This window comes from Psammomys obesus, unplaced genomic scaffold (assembly GCF_907164565.1).
Source record: "Psammomys obesus unplaced genomic scaffold, mPsaObe1.curated_primary_1811, whole genome shotgun sequence".
Lineage (NCBI taxonomy): Eukaryota > Metazoa > Chordata > Mammalia > Rodentia > Muridae > Psammomys > Psammomys obesus.
Window position 1 is genome coordinate 9052528 of NW_026596131.1, and position 15874 is coordinate 9068401.

At 46.3% G+C, this 15874-nt stretch overlaps 1 protein-coding gene across 6 annotated transcripts in view; it reads right to left on the bottom strand.

Moving 5' to 3' along the window:
* The window catches only part of Slc39a11 (solute carrier family 39 member 11), a 379750-nt gene that overhangs the window by 205967 nt on the left and 157909 nt on the right, over positions 1-15874 (bottom strand). For 5 of the 6 annotated variants that reach the window (XM_055592214.1, XM_055592210.1, XM_055592212.1 and 2 more), the window contains one exon: positions 3668-3812. In XM_055592214.1, the coding sequence (XP_055448189.1) occupies positions 3668-3812 (145 nt within the window). The remainder of the gene's footprint in view (positions 1-3667; positions 3813-15874) is intronic. The other variant, XM_055592213.1, reaches the window with a different exon arrangement.

Here is a 15874-nt window from a genome sequence, read left to right on the forward strand (position 1 = left end):
AAAAAAAGAAAGGAAAGAAAGAAAGAAAGAAAGAAAGAAAGAAAGAAAGAAAGAAAGAAAGAAAGAAAGAGTAAGAGAGGAAGGAAGGAAGGAAGGAAGGAAGGAAGGAAGGAAGGAAGGAAGGAAGGAAGGAAGGAAGGAAGAAAAGAAGGCAAGGAAGCAGGCCAAGTGCTATTTGAGTTCTAGGCTCACTTGGACCAAGTATAACAACACTCCAGAAACTGAAAGAGATTTGAAAATTCATCACCCCATAAGCAAGGATGTACATCTGCCCTAGCTGGCTGCAGAGAGCCCACTTCAAGAAAGGATATCTGATTACTCTCTTTAACACCCACAGTGAGAAGGAGCTCTTAGCTATCACCCCATCTTCACCTCCACCATCACCACCATCTTAGCCTTTTGTTTTTCAGCCTTCTGCAAAAATAAAATGTCATGCCATACTTTATTTTGTTTTCTTTCTTTTCTGATAGCACATTTTAATACCCACCATGCCTTATTCCCACCTTATTTTTTTATTTATTATTATTATTGTTTGTTTTGGTTTGGTTTTGCTGTGTTGTTGTTTTGGGGTTTTTGTTTTGTTTTGTTTTGTTTTGTTTTGTTTTGTTTTGAAACAAGGTTTCTCTGTGTAACAGCCCTCCCTGGCTATCCTGGAATTTGCTCTATAGACTAGGATGGCTTCAAACTCATAGAGATCCACCTGCCCCTGCCTTCCAAGTGCTGAAAATAAAGATGTGCGCCACCACCCCCCAGCACCCCTATCCTTTTAATGAAGTCTGGTTTATAGGCCAGAAGGAATGAAGGGGAAAAAACTCCCTCTTAACCTAAAGAGGATGATAATTCAAAATTATTGATGGGAGAAACTGAGGCACAGAGAATCTGAAGTGTGGTAAAAGCTACAACCCTCTGCCTTCCAAAAACACATCAGTTAGGTCGCACAACAAAACCAAAAGGATGAGGAGGGAATGGGTTGAGAGCAGTGGGAGGAAGATAAAATACGGTACAGGCAGAGTAACTGGAGTGTTATTATCTACACGTATGAAGCTGTCGAAGAACTTATGACAGCAGACACAAGCACACAAAAATGTTATATATTTTAAGAGGCTATCATTAGCCTTTGATGCTTATATACAGGTCCCAGATAGATACTTATATAGATATGTACATTCATACAAGTATTCACACATGTCAAAATGTTCTCTGCCAAACCCTTGATAAAAGCATAACGCTAGAATTAATCTAAAGGACTGTCAGTCATACAAGGTCATGGGCAGTTAAGAGTGCCTCATACAGTAACAACATTTGGTCAAGTTCAGAATCACAAGATACAAAACAATGGCCAAGGATAGCTGCAGTACTGACGTAGAAATCCTCAAAGGACACACAAGAACCAGAAATGGTCTATGGTAGGGGGGGTGAATTATAAGCAATTTGGGTTGGAAATAAAACCATTCTTTCTTTTTAACCCTTGCCATTACATCTGAATTAAAAGAAAGAAAGAAAAATGATGGGTGGGTAGATAGATGGGTAGGTGGATGATGGAAAGAGTAGGGAAGAAAAATGGGAATGAGGGATCAGAGAGGGAGGAAAAGAGAGAGACAAAGAAATAGAGAATGATATAGTTTTAAGGGAACTCTTGGCCTCACTACAGCCCGAAATATTCCCAGCTTTAAGAATAGCTGATGTCATAAATGATAAGCACAAACAGCCACTGATATCAAAGTGTCTAATAAATGCTTTTCCCAGCTTAGCTGCTGCTACCTCCCAGGGCAGCTGAACTTCCCTCCCAAGGCATGGCCTCTCTGGTTTTTCCCCCTGCTGAACCAATTACAGGCCATGATAGCAGTGCCATGATTATTTTTTTAAAGGCTGATGTTTGTCACTAAATGCCCATTAAGCTGGTCTCCTTGCTCCAGTTACAGCAAGCAAGTGAAAGCACAAATCCAGATGGCACAAACAGTGCCCCTCCAGGCTTGGTCTGCAGGAGGCCAGTCAGCAAATAAGCATTATCAGTTTGAGATGCCTGACACCCACAGGTGCCTCCAGGTGAGAAGAGAGAGCTGAAAGCAAACCATCTTCAAGGGCTGCATCTGGGCCTGTATCAGAACAGTTAGCAACAGACACATGGATTGCTTGGCAACCTGGTAACAGGCTGTGCCTGGTGTTTAGAAGCAGGGGAGAGGACCGCGGCTCCTTCCACACAGCCCGCCCCTCAGCCCCACCACTGAACACTGGGTTGCCTGAGAAGAGCCAGAAATCTCCCAAAGCTGCCCGGAAAAGGCCCACTGAGCAGCTAGGGAGATAACTGAGCCTGTAAAGTGCTTGCTTTGCAACCATGAGTTCAAGCCCCAGAACTTACATAAAAAAGCTGGACATTGTGGTGTGTGCTTGCAATCTGAATGTGGGGAGACAGAAAGAGACAGATCCCTGGGGTTCTCTGGTCACCCTGCCTAGTCCACTTGGTGGGTTCCAGATCAGTAAGAGAATCACCCTCTGGTCTCAAAAGAAACAAAAGGTACACAGTGCCTGAAGAATGATGGCAAAGGTGCCTTCTGGCTTCCAGGACACATGCATCTATATTTCAGTGTGTGTGTGTGTGTGTGTGTGTGTGTGTGTGTGTGTGTGTGTTTGCCAGTTTTTACCTTGCTAGATTGACCGCCAACAATGCCAACCACCCCTGAATGCCCAACTCTTTCAGCTTAAAAGACAAGGAAGCAGAGCCAGGCTAACTTTTCTACCCTACACAAACTCTGAGGTAGGCCTGCAAAATCCTCAAAAGGCACACAGGAGTTGAGCAAAGAAAACTGCTAGTAAGAATCCACAGAGGACCTGTGTACCTGCATGCTCAGGACCTGGCAGGAAAACGGCAAGTTTGACAGAAGGCAGCCCTTGACTACAATCCTGTGGGGAAGAGTGGCAGCAAGGCCGCCGCCACCATAGGCTGAGTAGGAATGAGATGTGTTATGGGCAGCAGATGACAGCTGTGGTGTCTAAGCCTCTACAGTTTGAGATCCTATTAGATGAATTTTATTTCCTGATTATATTTCATCTGGGAAGCTATGGAAGGCAGAGAGGATAGACCAGAGAGAAGGCATCCAAGGCTTTTCCTGGATAATGCATCCAGGGCAGAATCTAAACAGAGACCTCTGAACTCGGGCTGCACAGAGTTCCAAGCACAGGCTGGACCCCTCTGAGATAGAGGAGGTGTCAGCTAATGCCTTTGGAGAGACCCTTCCCTCTAACTCAGCAGGAAAGGTATCACTTAGCTGTTGTCTTTAAAGTGTTCTGGCTCCACATAAACAATTCGAGTGACAGACGTGTGCACTGTTTCTCCAGATGATTCAGAAAATCAATAATCACACAAATGAGGAGGGCACTCAGGGTTCATCAGGGATGGGGAGATGGGGACCAAAGCCCAGCCTTTCTAGCTTATATCAGCCCCATCCAATCCATTCACCCAAGCTAGAAAAGCAACAAAGCTGTTACGGCTTCCTGGACAGTGGGCAAGTTTGTATGAACAAATGAGAGAAAAGACCATGGGCATAAGCCACCGTGAGTACTGGGGTGAGCAGCCTGGCAGAGCAGAGCGCTTGGCATTCCCTCCTCTCCTACCAGCCCTGGGTCTGGACCCTCTGGCCCAGCTCGGCATCTGCAGCAGAAAGCTTGCCTGAAAGAAGCCCAGTGCTACCTATCCGGATGGAAAGTTCCCTCTCGGGGAAGAGCTGTGTGGTGGGGCCCTCAGGATCAGACTTCTTCAACAATGCAGGGTCCAAGTTCAGTGCCAGGGCCGTCTGGGGGTCTTCTGCAGCACCCTGAAACAAGAAACAGGAGTATAAGCACAGCACTTCCATGTCCTTGGGACTCCCCACCCGCAGGACCCACAGATGTCCTGCTAAGAGCACCAGACATGACCCAGCTCTCACAGGTTAGACTGTGAGGAAGATGACAAGCTTTAGGAAAATATGACTTTGAAGGTTCCAAAACCCAAGATCTAAAAGCTGTCACCAACCTCCCAATGTCAACTCCCCCCCCTACAACAGTTTGTCCCTGCTGGATACCTGGCACAATGGACATAGATCCTGACCTACAGAAGTAAGCCCCTGGAGCCACTCCTCCATCCCACGTGTAGCCGCCTGTGCTGGTCACTGTGACAGAATGCCAGAGAAACAAGGCTGATTTTGCTGACTATTTCAGGTGAGTCAGTCTATGAGGGTGGAGAGGGCATGGCAGAGCAGTGCAGTTCACCTCACAGCAGCCAGGAAGCAAAGAAAAGAAACAGCCTGTGCTTACCCACCTCTTTCTTTTTTTTCTCCACTTATGCCGTCTAGCCCCTAAGCTGAGGTGGTCCTGCCCACATACAGAAGGGATCTTCCCACCCCAGTTAATCTTCTCCCAAAAATGCCCTCACAGACACACCACAAACAAGCCTCACAAGCATGCTGGGTTACAACAAATCCAGTCAGAGGCCAGAGGCATCAGATACCCATGGAGTTGGAATTACAGCTAGTTGTGAGTGGGTGCTGAGCATCAAAGTCAGGTCCTCTGCAAGAGCAGTGTGTGTGCTCTTAACCACTGAGCCATCTCTCTAGCCCCATCCATTAATTTGAATTCAGCCTCCCACAAAGTTTAAGGACACAGGTAAAATGTAGACAAGTGCCTTTCTATGTTATAATATGAATATAATACAATCTATAGTCCAACTCTCAGTGGAGTGCTTCTCCCCATCAGGAAGATGATGAACAATTCTTAACTGTCTGAGTTTCTTGTGGAATTCTGGTCTCCTGAGCTTCCAGGAGAATCACCATTAAGTTCTGCCTGCAGTTTCTAGGGCATCCACGGCCCACATCTCTAAATGCTTCCAAATTGTTCCCACACACCAGTTCTAAGGGCTTGAGAAATGTATAATCAAGGTAGTCACACCAATCTTCCAGTCCTGGTAACAGTTTTCTGCATTTGTCACTTCTGTATCGCTATAACCAAAACACCTGGCAGAGGAACAGAGGGGAAGGAAGAATTTATCTCACAGTTTCGATGGACTTTTAGCCCATCACAGTGGGGAAGGGCATGGCAGGGGACAGCAGTTCATAGAATAGCAGTCCAAGAGGCCAAAAAGGTATTCAAACTAAAACAATTCTTGGGGAAGTTTCTTTCATGCAAGTATTTCAGGAAAAGAGTGCCAGACTGTACCTTACATGCACACGCACACACACACATCTTTATGTTTTCTTGTGGTCATGATGATCACAAAGACATCAAGGACAAAGAAGAAAACCTAAAGATTCAGATATTTTCTTTCCAATTAAATATTAAGCATGAATACTTTGGGTATTTAACATCTTGGGTTTTTGTTTGTTTTTTTCATGCATCTATAGTGTCTTAATTCTTTGTACATAAAACCCTCTATGGAGTACTTTCATAACAGTACCAATGCCCCATTTTATCTTGTTTGAAAAGGGGGGAAGAAACCCCATCCTTTTTTTGGCCAGCTCCACCCAGTCCCCAGCTTCTGAATCCTGGAATCCCCCTCAGCCACACTGAGTGGCATCTGGCTCTTGCCATCATGGTCAAGGCTGGCACCACAGATGGACAGAATCCTGGGTGGAGGAGAGGCTCTGAGCAAGCCAGTCCACACCTCTGCAGAAGGCCCCTCTCAGCTCCTCTCGGGTGACAGCTGGTGCCTGTGTGATGAGCCGTGGGCCACAGCATCGCAGCTCTTTGTTTGTTTATGTGCTTTAATTATTTCTAATTCTACATCTCCCGCTGATATCTGACAGCTCACTGCAGCAATAAAAGGCGTGCCTCGCCATGGAAGGGTAACAGCTGACTTCCCGAAGAGCTGGGAGAAAGATGGAGGTGGCGGGAATCACTTCATGACAGGGGAAATGCCACTGTGTCCATGTGCACCAAGCTGAGGCTGCTCATCCAATGGAAGCCCTTCGGGACGGCGCAAGTTGGAGATGGTTAGGGCGATTTAGGACAGCGGTTTTACTCTCCCCTCCCCAGGCCTCAGAACACTGAGAAATAAACATCTTCAGCTGTTCCAGTGGGCGTAGGTGGTTCTTCTGGTGTTCCTCAATATCTGATCAGGTATAGGACAGCCACAGAGCAAATGACAATTAAATGACAACATCACTAATGTGGAGAAGCCCTGCTTTTGAAAGATTTAGGCTGACGGGGACCTCACAGCTCTGTGTTATTACAGATTAATGCTAGGAACTCTTGAGATCTTGTTACTACCAAGAAAAGAATTCTGTCACTTTTCTCTAGCATGACTGCTGTCTGCCTGCCCTCACGATTCAATACATTTTTAATTAAGCATCAACTGTCGACCAGAGCTCTGCAGTTCCTCGAGATAGAAAAGAGCCAATCCCCGTATCTGCACATACTGTCCCTTCTCCTTTGAGAGACCATAACAAACCAATCAATGACAGACTGAACAATTAGAGCCCCGAATAGTGATGTTGTTTGGAAGAAAGGAACAGGGAAGGCGGCTTGGTGGATGAAGTGTTTACTGTGTAAGTGTGAGGAATTGAGTTTGGACCCCCAAGCACCCACGTAAGAGCCAGAGTGGTGGTGCCTGTGACACAGCTCTGGGAAGGTGGAGACAAGAGGATCCCTGAAGCCTACTGGTCAACCCGCTTAGAGAACTGGGGAGCCCCAGCTAAGAGTCTGTGCTTGAGAAAACAAGGCAAAGAATGATCAGACAGACATCTGGCATCAGCCTGTGGCCTCCACACACACATGCACACATGTTTTCACCCACATGTAGATACACACACGTGCCACAGAAAAAGTCAGTCCATGCATAAACAAATGGAGAAAACTATGTCACAGCCAAGGGTTACAGCCACCCCTGTTCCCAGCTTTGTGCTGGGTATGTTCAGTGATTCGCAAAAGCTTCACCATTATTAAACACAGAGTTGTGTGTGTCCTTGGGCTACTGTGTGGATGTATCCTCTCTGCAAAGATGGCATTTAAGGAAAAAAAAATTGTGGTGACCCCTCAGCCCTCAGATCCCTCTACCACTCTATCACCCCAGATTCTGGGAGCTAGGTTGCTTCATATCCACATTTTAGAAAGCAGGGAAAAGTACATTAGGAAGACCCTACCCCAACTGCACTCAGAAGCTGTCCATTGGGGGCCAGAATGATGGCTTTATGGGGTGCAAGCCTGAAGACCTAAGTTTGACCCCCAGATTCGGCAGTAGAGGGAGTTTGTCCTGAAAGTTGTCCTCCATGCATTGCCGTTTGCATGGGCTCCTCTGTATGCTCTCTCTGTCTCTGTCTGTCTCCCTCTGTATATCTATCTCTCTGTATCTCTGTATCTCTGTTTATCTCTGTGTCTCTCTCTAATCTATCTCTGTATCTTGCTGCATCTCTCTGTATCTCCCTGTGTATATCTCTGTATCTCTGTATATATCTCTCTGTATCTCTGTGTATATCTCTCTGCATCTCTCTCTATATATATATATTTTTATATATCTATATATATCTGAATCTCTCTTCTCTCTCGGTCTCTCTCATACACATACATACACACACAACTAAGTAAACCTTTTTCCTTAAAATGAGCCCCCTCTTTAGATGTTACTTATCACATTTTTACGTGCACGCATGCATGTTTGTGTACTATGTATACCACATGAGCGCTGGTTCCTACAGAGGTCAGAAGAGGGCATCTTAAGTACCCTGGGCACTGGAGTTATGAGTAATCTTGAGCTACTATGTGGTGCTGGGAACTGAACCTGGGTCCTCTGCAAGAGCAACAAGTGTTCTTAACCACAAAGCCATATTTCCATCTTCAGGAGGAGAGATGGAGGAGGACCAGGTTACCTCACCTGTGTCCATGCCAACCTGTCCCCACTACCATGTGCTTCATCACACATTTACCCGTCAGAAGGCTGAGGCCTTTATCTACTGTAGCACATTGACCATAGCCAAGCTATGCCTGTCAATATAAGAATGGAGGGAGAAAAATTTGATGTAGATACAATTTGGCCACATGAAGAATGAAATGTTGTCACGATAGGATGGCTGAGAACGGAGGGCTTGGGTTAGCTGAGATCATCCGGATACACAGAACGGCAGGCACCACAGGCTCTTTCTGGTTCAAGGTGGCTCTTGATGTGGGGTAACAACACTGCAGTTCTGGGGAGCCCTGTTTCACTGGCAGAGCTGGTGTCCAGATGAGAGTGATAGAGTTCTGCATACAGATGCCCCCAATAATCACAGCCTCAGCGTGTGCAGGAGGCTTCAGGAACACAGAGCAAAAGTCCTTCATGCCTTTCTTATGATGCTGTGGTAGCTGTCTGGACATGGCATCTTCCTTCTATTCTAGGGCTAACTAATTCTAACCTCCAGTGATTTTCCACTCACACTTCCTCCTCAAAACCTGGTGGCCCCATTAGATGGACAAAGGGAGCATATATTTCTCCAGGACACATATGTGACTGGTGCCAGCTGTTCTCTGACTTTCTGCCACAGCCCTGAGAGTGCCTGGTTGATCATTACAGAAGTGAGTCATCTTCCTCCCTGTTCCCACCTCAAGGGCTTTGGACAACTCAGGCTTGCTGTATCACCTCACGGCTTCTAAATGGAGATGTGCAAAATACACAGGCTCCTTCACAAACTGCGAGAGAATGTTTCACTTCCTTCTCACTCCCCTCCAACCTTTTGCCCTGCCCTTCCTCTCCCAGTTCCACCCACGGCTCCTAACTCAGCTCTCTACAGTAAGCCAAGAGTAGGCTGCTGGAGGTGGGAGGCAACACCCATCCAAGGCTCCAGAGTTGGAGATCAATGCTCGTGCACTGGAATTACAATTATTACTGTTGTTATTATTACTTTTACCATGCGTGGTTTGAGGCCAGTGTCTGGCCCACAATACACAAGGCTGTTTCCACCCACTCCTGCAAAGAAGCAGCAGCTAAGAAGAATAGCATTTTCCAGAGGGAATACAGAGGAAGTAGAAAAAAGGAAAAGGGAGTGATGAAATGAAAAGAGGGTGGGAGGGAAGAGGAGGGTCAGATAGGGCCAGAGAATGTGATTTTATACGTGCTTCACATTCACACAAAAGCCTCAGAATGCAGTATGCACACCCAGAAGTAAAGGCTGATTCTGTTCACTGTGGTTTGCTGTCCCCCAGGTAAGGAAGAAACTGCCCAGAACCACCCACATACGCACACCCACAAAAAGTCACTATGGCTAGAGAGACAGTTCCATGGATAAAGAGCTTGCTATGTGAGCCTGATTGATGACCTGAGTTTGGATATCAGTACCCAGATATCCAAAGCCCAGATATATAAAAACCCAGATGCAGCAGGGTTCATATCTGAAATCCCTGAACTCCTACAAGAAGATGGGAGGCAGAGACCAAGAATCTCCAAGTACTCCGAGGCCAGCTTCCCTAGTCCATGCAGTGATGAGAGATAAGATGCTGTCTTAAACAACAGAGACAGGTAACATTAGACTCCCATGGGGGAGTGGCACACACCCACACACACACACCCATGCACAATACCATGGAATATTATGGAAGGGACACAGTCACTCTCCGGCAGTAGCACCACAAGGCTCCTTTCTCCCTTGCTGATGGCATTCCCTGACATTCTTCACCTTCCGCTCTCAGATGTTTTATCCACAGGTGGAAGATGAAAACAGCAAACTAAATGCCAAGCACAACTACATAAATGGGAGTAGGTACCAGATCGCTGAAGGCCCTGCCATCCTCCAAACTCACTCTAAACAAACCAACACATCTGCTCAGGTTCCAATAGTGACCTTCAGGTGCTTCATGCCACCTGTACTCTTTTCGTCCCTAATGGGGCATCCCAAAGCTACAGACAACCGAATCTAGGGAGAGAAATGCTGGCCAGGCTATGATGCTGGCTGTCCATGGGATCTGGTCTTTGCAAGCGCACATACACCAGCCATCACGCTCACAAGGTTTGGAGTGGGGACTCCTCAACTTTTCCTGGGTGTGATATAATCTAGACTTTGTGGGCTGAGAGCCTCCAAGTCCCCTGGAACAAAGATTCTTTAAGTAAGGTCCATGAAGCATTTGGAGCTCTTTGGGAAAGAGTCCAGAGAAAGGTCAGGGAATTAATTGGTGCCCCCTGGTGGACATTATACCAGGGGAGAAGGGGGGCGGGCTGGAGAGGAACTCTGTCCTCAGGGACCCAGGCAAGAATGAGGCAGGGTCCACAGGGCCACCTGCCTGGAGCAACACCTGAGATTAGCTTCCTCCATGCCCAGCCTCTGCCACCCGCCATCCCCATTTAACCCAGACACACAAGGTGAAGTTGAATAATTGATGCTGTTTTTATGACTGAGAAGTTACCATAAAAATGACACTGATAACATAATCTTAGATTATTCCACATAATGGAAAAAAATTAAATGTCACCCTTGATCACCAGCTAGAATATGAATGACGCTTACATAATAAGTGACTTTCTCTCAAAGGGAACCTAGCATGGCCTTCTGCCTAGGACCAGATTGGCTCAGGATGAGGCATGGCCATCCTCAAAGCAAATGGGGACAGGGAGAAGTGTGGGGTACAGTCCTCCCTCAGGCTCTAAGATTGCTATCACTGACATCCTCTTACCTCAACTTACCTAGACACTGAGGGACTGAGGGTCATAGAGATGAAAATGACAATTCAGGGCTCCCAGTGGCTTGTAAAGTACAACTCTCTCAGCGTGTTCACAGCCTCCCTCCCTTGCTTTTATGACAACAATGATGCTACATTCAATGAGAAGTCATCCAGGGAGGGTTAAAGCTCTGAGTTCTGTTTTCTAGGAAGCCTTCCTGCATACACCCAGCATCCTGGGGACCCAGGGTGTCCCCTCTGTCCTCCCTGACAGCTACATGCTTCGGCCATCTGTTGACCAAAATGGAAACTTTCTGTGTTCTCTGTTCTTCTCAGAACCACAGAACAGGCATTATATATCCCACAGCAGCTGCAGTTAACTTGAGGGAATTAACCATACAATGAAACCTCCAAACTGACAAGCTCATCTACACATTACAGCCAGGGAAGATGTGGGATCAGCGCAGAGGGGAAGGGGCCTTTTTAAATGTGCCTCCAGCTCTCTGGATGATGGCAGAGAGGGGGTTGTGGGTATGAGGCCAGAGACCTGGTGAGGCTGTGCAGCCTGGAACTCCCCACCCAAAGGTCCCACTCCACTCCCCTTCCTGGCAGACCCAGGACAGGCCACCCTACCTCTGCTCTGGTGATCTCTTCCCACCTGGAAACCTAGGCTCTCCAAGGCTGTATCTCTCTGTTTCCTCCCACCAGGTGGATGGCCTGGGCTCCGAGTCCCATATTGAAGCCATCATCATTGACTTCTGGCTATACTTAAGCCATGCGAACCTGTGATTACTTTCTTTGTGGGACAAAGCCTTCTCCTGTTTCTGATGCCAATCAATTACTATTCATAATCAAGCCTATTTAATCCCATCAAACACATTTCAAAACATGACACTGTTCTGCAAAGTACAGCTTTGAGAGGTTCTGTAGCAATAGCCAAGAGGCATTCTCAGCAGGTGACTCTTTGCTTTGATCCAAAGAGCTGGATGTCCTGCTGGTGTGGTGACAGAGAGGCAGGGTGTGGAAGCTCTCAAAAAAGGATGCTATTTATTTTAGTTCAAAGTTTTCCTTAAAACAACAAAGATGTAAAGGAATGCAAAGATCTACATACAATAAAGTAACTTGCTTTATGCTCTACCATCACAGAGGACTTGGTGACTGTCATCTAATGCCTTTCCTCGTCCTAGATAGCATTAGTTGCACCCCAGTAAGCCAGCCTGAGCCCTTTCCCGCCCTTCTTAGGCAAGGTTTTCCTGATCTGTTTAACAAGAAGACCCCAGATCCCTAAATCTCCCCATTAAAAAAATGCATGTGCTTCAGGCACCTGTTACTAAGACAATAACCCCCAGCTCCACCTGTTAGCTTTAAGCCACCGTCAATTACTGTTGCTCTGCAAACTGTTGGGCTCTGATACTGGTGTGTTTAACCAGCTGGTGGCTCAAGCAGGGTTGATGGCCTGGGATGGCACACAGGTCTGCAGGCTGACGTCCAAGAACTATCTGACTACTGTCTGCAGGACTGCTTATCTTCCATGCAGGTAGACTGAGGTGGTTTGCGGTAAACTTGAAAATGGCCTCCAGTGTCAAGTAGCTGACATGTCTCTGCTTGAATCAAATTTGCAATCATCCCATAAACCAAACCAAGCCAGTGGCATCCTGACCGTGTTGAAGGATGACTAAATCTGTGGTGCTCCTTATCGGGAGCATCTGCAGTGTCGTGGACTCAGAGCAGCGGTGCTGCAGGGGAAGAGCCTGTGGCACCTCTGCCACCCATGGCATATGCACAGGCACAGGGAATATGTCATGAACCTGAGAACCTGGCCCAGAGTCCCTGATAGTTCCCTGAGGATCTAGGCTATAGAAAACTGCTCCAATTAAACCTACAAGTCCAGCCTCTTCCATCTAAAACAGGACACAATCGACGGGTCTGTACACTTCAGATTTTTTTAACTTTATATTTTCAGTACAATGTTATTCTGAAGAACTACCAGAATCAGCCAACCTGCTGCTGGATTGTTGAGGCCTCATTTACATGTGCATGTCTAGGTGAATGGGTCACAGTTCTATGACCGTGTGCAACTATGGAAGGAAGACAGCGTGAGCACAAAGGTCAATTCCATAGACAGATACTGTCTGAGTATAGATCGGGCCACTTACTCTACACAGAGAAATGGCAGGTGCTGATTGTGGAAGCCAATACCATTGACACCTTGTAGCCTATTATTAATATTAGCAGAAAAAAACATGTTTGATTTCATTTTATTGATTTGTATTGTCCCTTTTTTTCTTCATTTTATGATAGTTGAAGAACCAAAACATGAACCCAACTCATACGTAGTTTTTTACTTGTGCATATTTATGCTTATAAATACACACACAGAAAAACACACTTACACTGACAATCTTGGGGTGTATTAACACTTTCTTACAGCTTGGAACAACTGGCCTCCCTTCCTTCTTCTCTCCTTATGCTGCCACTCAAAACTCAGGATTTTCTGCCTTTGAATTACATGCTACAGAGGGTATGAACACTGCAGTGGCCCAGGCACTGTAACTGCTTATTATGCTCTAGAATAATGACCTACTCAAAGTATCAATCAAAGTAGATTCACCTACACCTGTGTGTGGACAAAAATCTCCCAATGACACATTCTCTTTTCGCCCAAGAGTTCTCAGAATTCCCTGTTTCACAGGCTGATCTGAGAGAAGAGATTCTACAGATGAATACATTTAGAAAAATCTATGCATGCACAGGCAATAACTCCATTAAATCGAACAGCAAAGAACATAGGTTGGGTTTAATCATGCATCATTTAGTCACGTATAAACCCATCAGTATTCAGCACATGAAGCCATAGGGAACTGTGTTCTGAGCAATTCCATTCCAGGCTCACAAATACTCCGCAGAAACCCTCTTCATGAACTAGACCCATTCCTATTCATTAAGGAAGGGAAAGGTGGTTGGAACCCTCTGTCTCAAATCTTACTGCTTTTGCAAGCAAAGGTCTGTGGTTACTGCATGTGAAGACGATTCAGTAGAATCTGTCAAACATGCTTTTATGAGTAACCCTTCTAACTACACTAGCTGAAGATTAGGAAAACCAAAAAAGTAATTACTCACCAAAAAAAAAAATCAGCCAAATTTAAAGAGCTAAAGATAGAAATATATAAACCAGACCTTCTGTTGCCAGTACTGGAGAAGAGCTGTTTGTCATAGTACTGCAGAGCAGAAAGGGTAAAGTCCAGCTTACCACCAAACTCTATAGGTTTGACACTCACTGATGACATCCCCTGACACCAGAAGGAATTGAAGGTTGACCATACCTGCCCAAGAGACAGCCCCAGCTGGTTACAAGCTGGTCACTGCTCAGAAGATCAGAGGAGGAGCTGATCTCAGCTGGGGAACCATGTCCAGAGGTGCTAGGGCAAAAGAGATGGATATGGCTAGAAAGAAGCAGGCTTGGCATGAACCCACAGTTAAAGAGTTAGCAGGAATGTCGCTGCCTGCACAAACTCTAGCCTACAAATGTTTGGTTTCTCACATTTCCTCTTATTTTGCCTGAGACCAACAGAATGTAACTGCACTGATGGCCTCTTTCTCCCCTTGCTAGGAAGAAAGCTTATATATCAGACCCAATGTATGTAATTCAATCCCCTGACAAAGAATTCACCTCCTTCTACGGAGACCTGGAACTAAGCAAGGTTCAGTTGGAAGCTCACCTGTGATGATTCATGTCATTCATTGTCAACTTGACTGGACTGGGAGTCACCTAGGAGACACAGTCCTGGGCATGTCTTTGAGGGTGTTTCCAGAGAGGTTTAAGTGAGGAGGGAAGACTCACCTTGAATGTGGTGGCACCATCCTACAGGGGCACAGACTGAATGCAAACAGATCAGGAATAACTGAGCTGAGCACTGGCACCCATCTCTCTGCTTCTTGACTTCAAGAACAATGTGGCAGCTTGCTTTAAGCTGACATTCCTCACCAGCTGGGGTGGACCATACCCTAAGGAAAAGTAAGGAGGACTGGAGCACTGGCTCAGCAGACAGGGACATTTGCTGCTCTTGCAGAAGACCTAGATTTGTTTCTAAACACCCATGCTGAATAACACACCTGTAATTCCAGTTCCCAGTGGAATCAGAGGCCACCTTCTGGCCTTCCCATGCACCTACACACACACACACACACACACACACACACACACACTTTTTTTTTAAGGAAAATGTTTTAAAAGAGTGTAGCCTGTAGGCCAGACCTCTAGGCTACCAGAAAAAGCTAGCAAGTGTCCCTGCTACTCTTAAAGATGGGCTGACATGGAAAGCAGGACTGTGAGAGTCTGATCATCAACAGGCATGCCATGCCTGGGTACTAATGCATTCATAATCCACTACAGGAATCGACAAATCAAAGGCTTAAAGCCTAGAAGAGAAGGACTGGGAACCCCAAACATGCCAAGTAGGCTCTACTGCTGGATTCCTGCAGCATGTCAGGGTTAGCATGCATAACGTTTTTCAAAATCTTCTGGCAGCGGGACATGGGTTGGCACTTGGTGCTAGGTGGCTTGCATGTCACGGTCACGCCCTCTCATCTTCACAGTCAAGGCTTTGTCAATCCTTGGGTCTCCGCCTCGCCTCCCAGGCCACTGCCTTCTCAACATCACTTCCAGAGGATCTTGATCAGTAAAGTCTGAAACCTCCGACTCTCTGAAAACAGAGAGTCTGCCTCCTGATAACTGCCACTTCCCAGGCTGAGAAACAGCTTCACAGGAGGAGCTGTCCATCAGGCTAATCAGCTCAAACCAAGCCTTCCGGAGGAGACAGACCATTAGGCGACTGGAGGGTAGAGAGGAGCAAAAGGCTATAGGGGGAGAAGGAACCCTTTGCAGTTTGGCATAATGGAAACTGTGTGAATGGCATGGAAACCACTTCAAAAGGAAGGCTGGGCTTTGAAAAACATATCTGATTTCTTTTTAACGGGAGAGGGCTTTATCCATGGCATCTCTCTGCTTGGAGCAAAGTTAATTATTCAGCTTATCTGAGCTTGATGAGGACTTGGCAGCTGACACGGTATTGAAGCAGCTTGCTTCTAAGGGAATGTTTTTCTGCTTCCCACCTTGGGGATATGGGGACTGCCATCTTTCCCCTCTTCTCTCTTTTCTATGCCTAAATTCCAAGGCATAGCACCGAATGGAGACAATGTGAGACTCTTACTGCCGAGAAACAAGCTGCCAGGAATGCAGCAGTTTGGAGAAGCCCCTTTCTCCTCTTCATGTCTGGGAAGTCCAGGT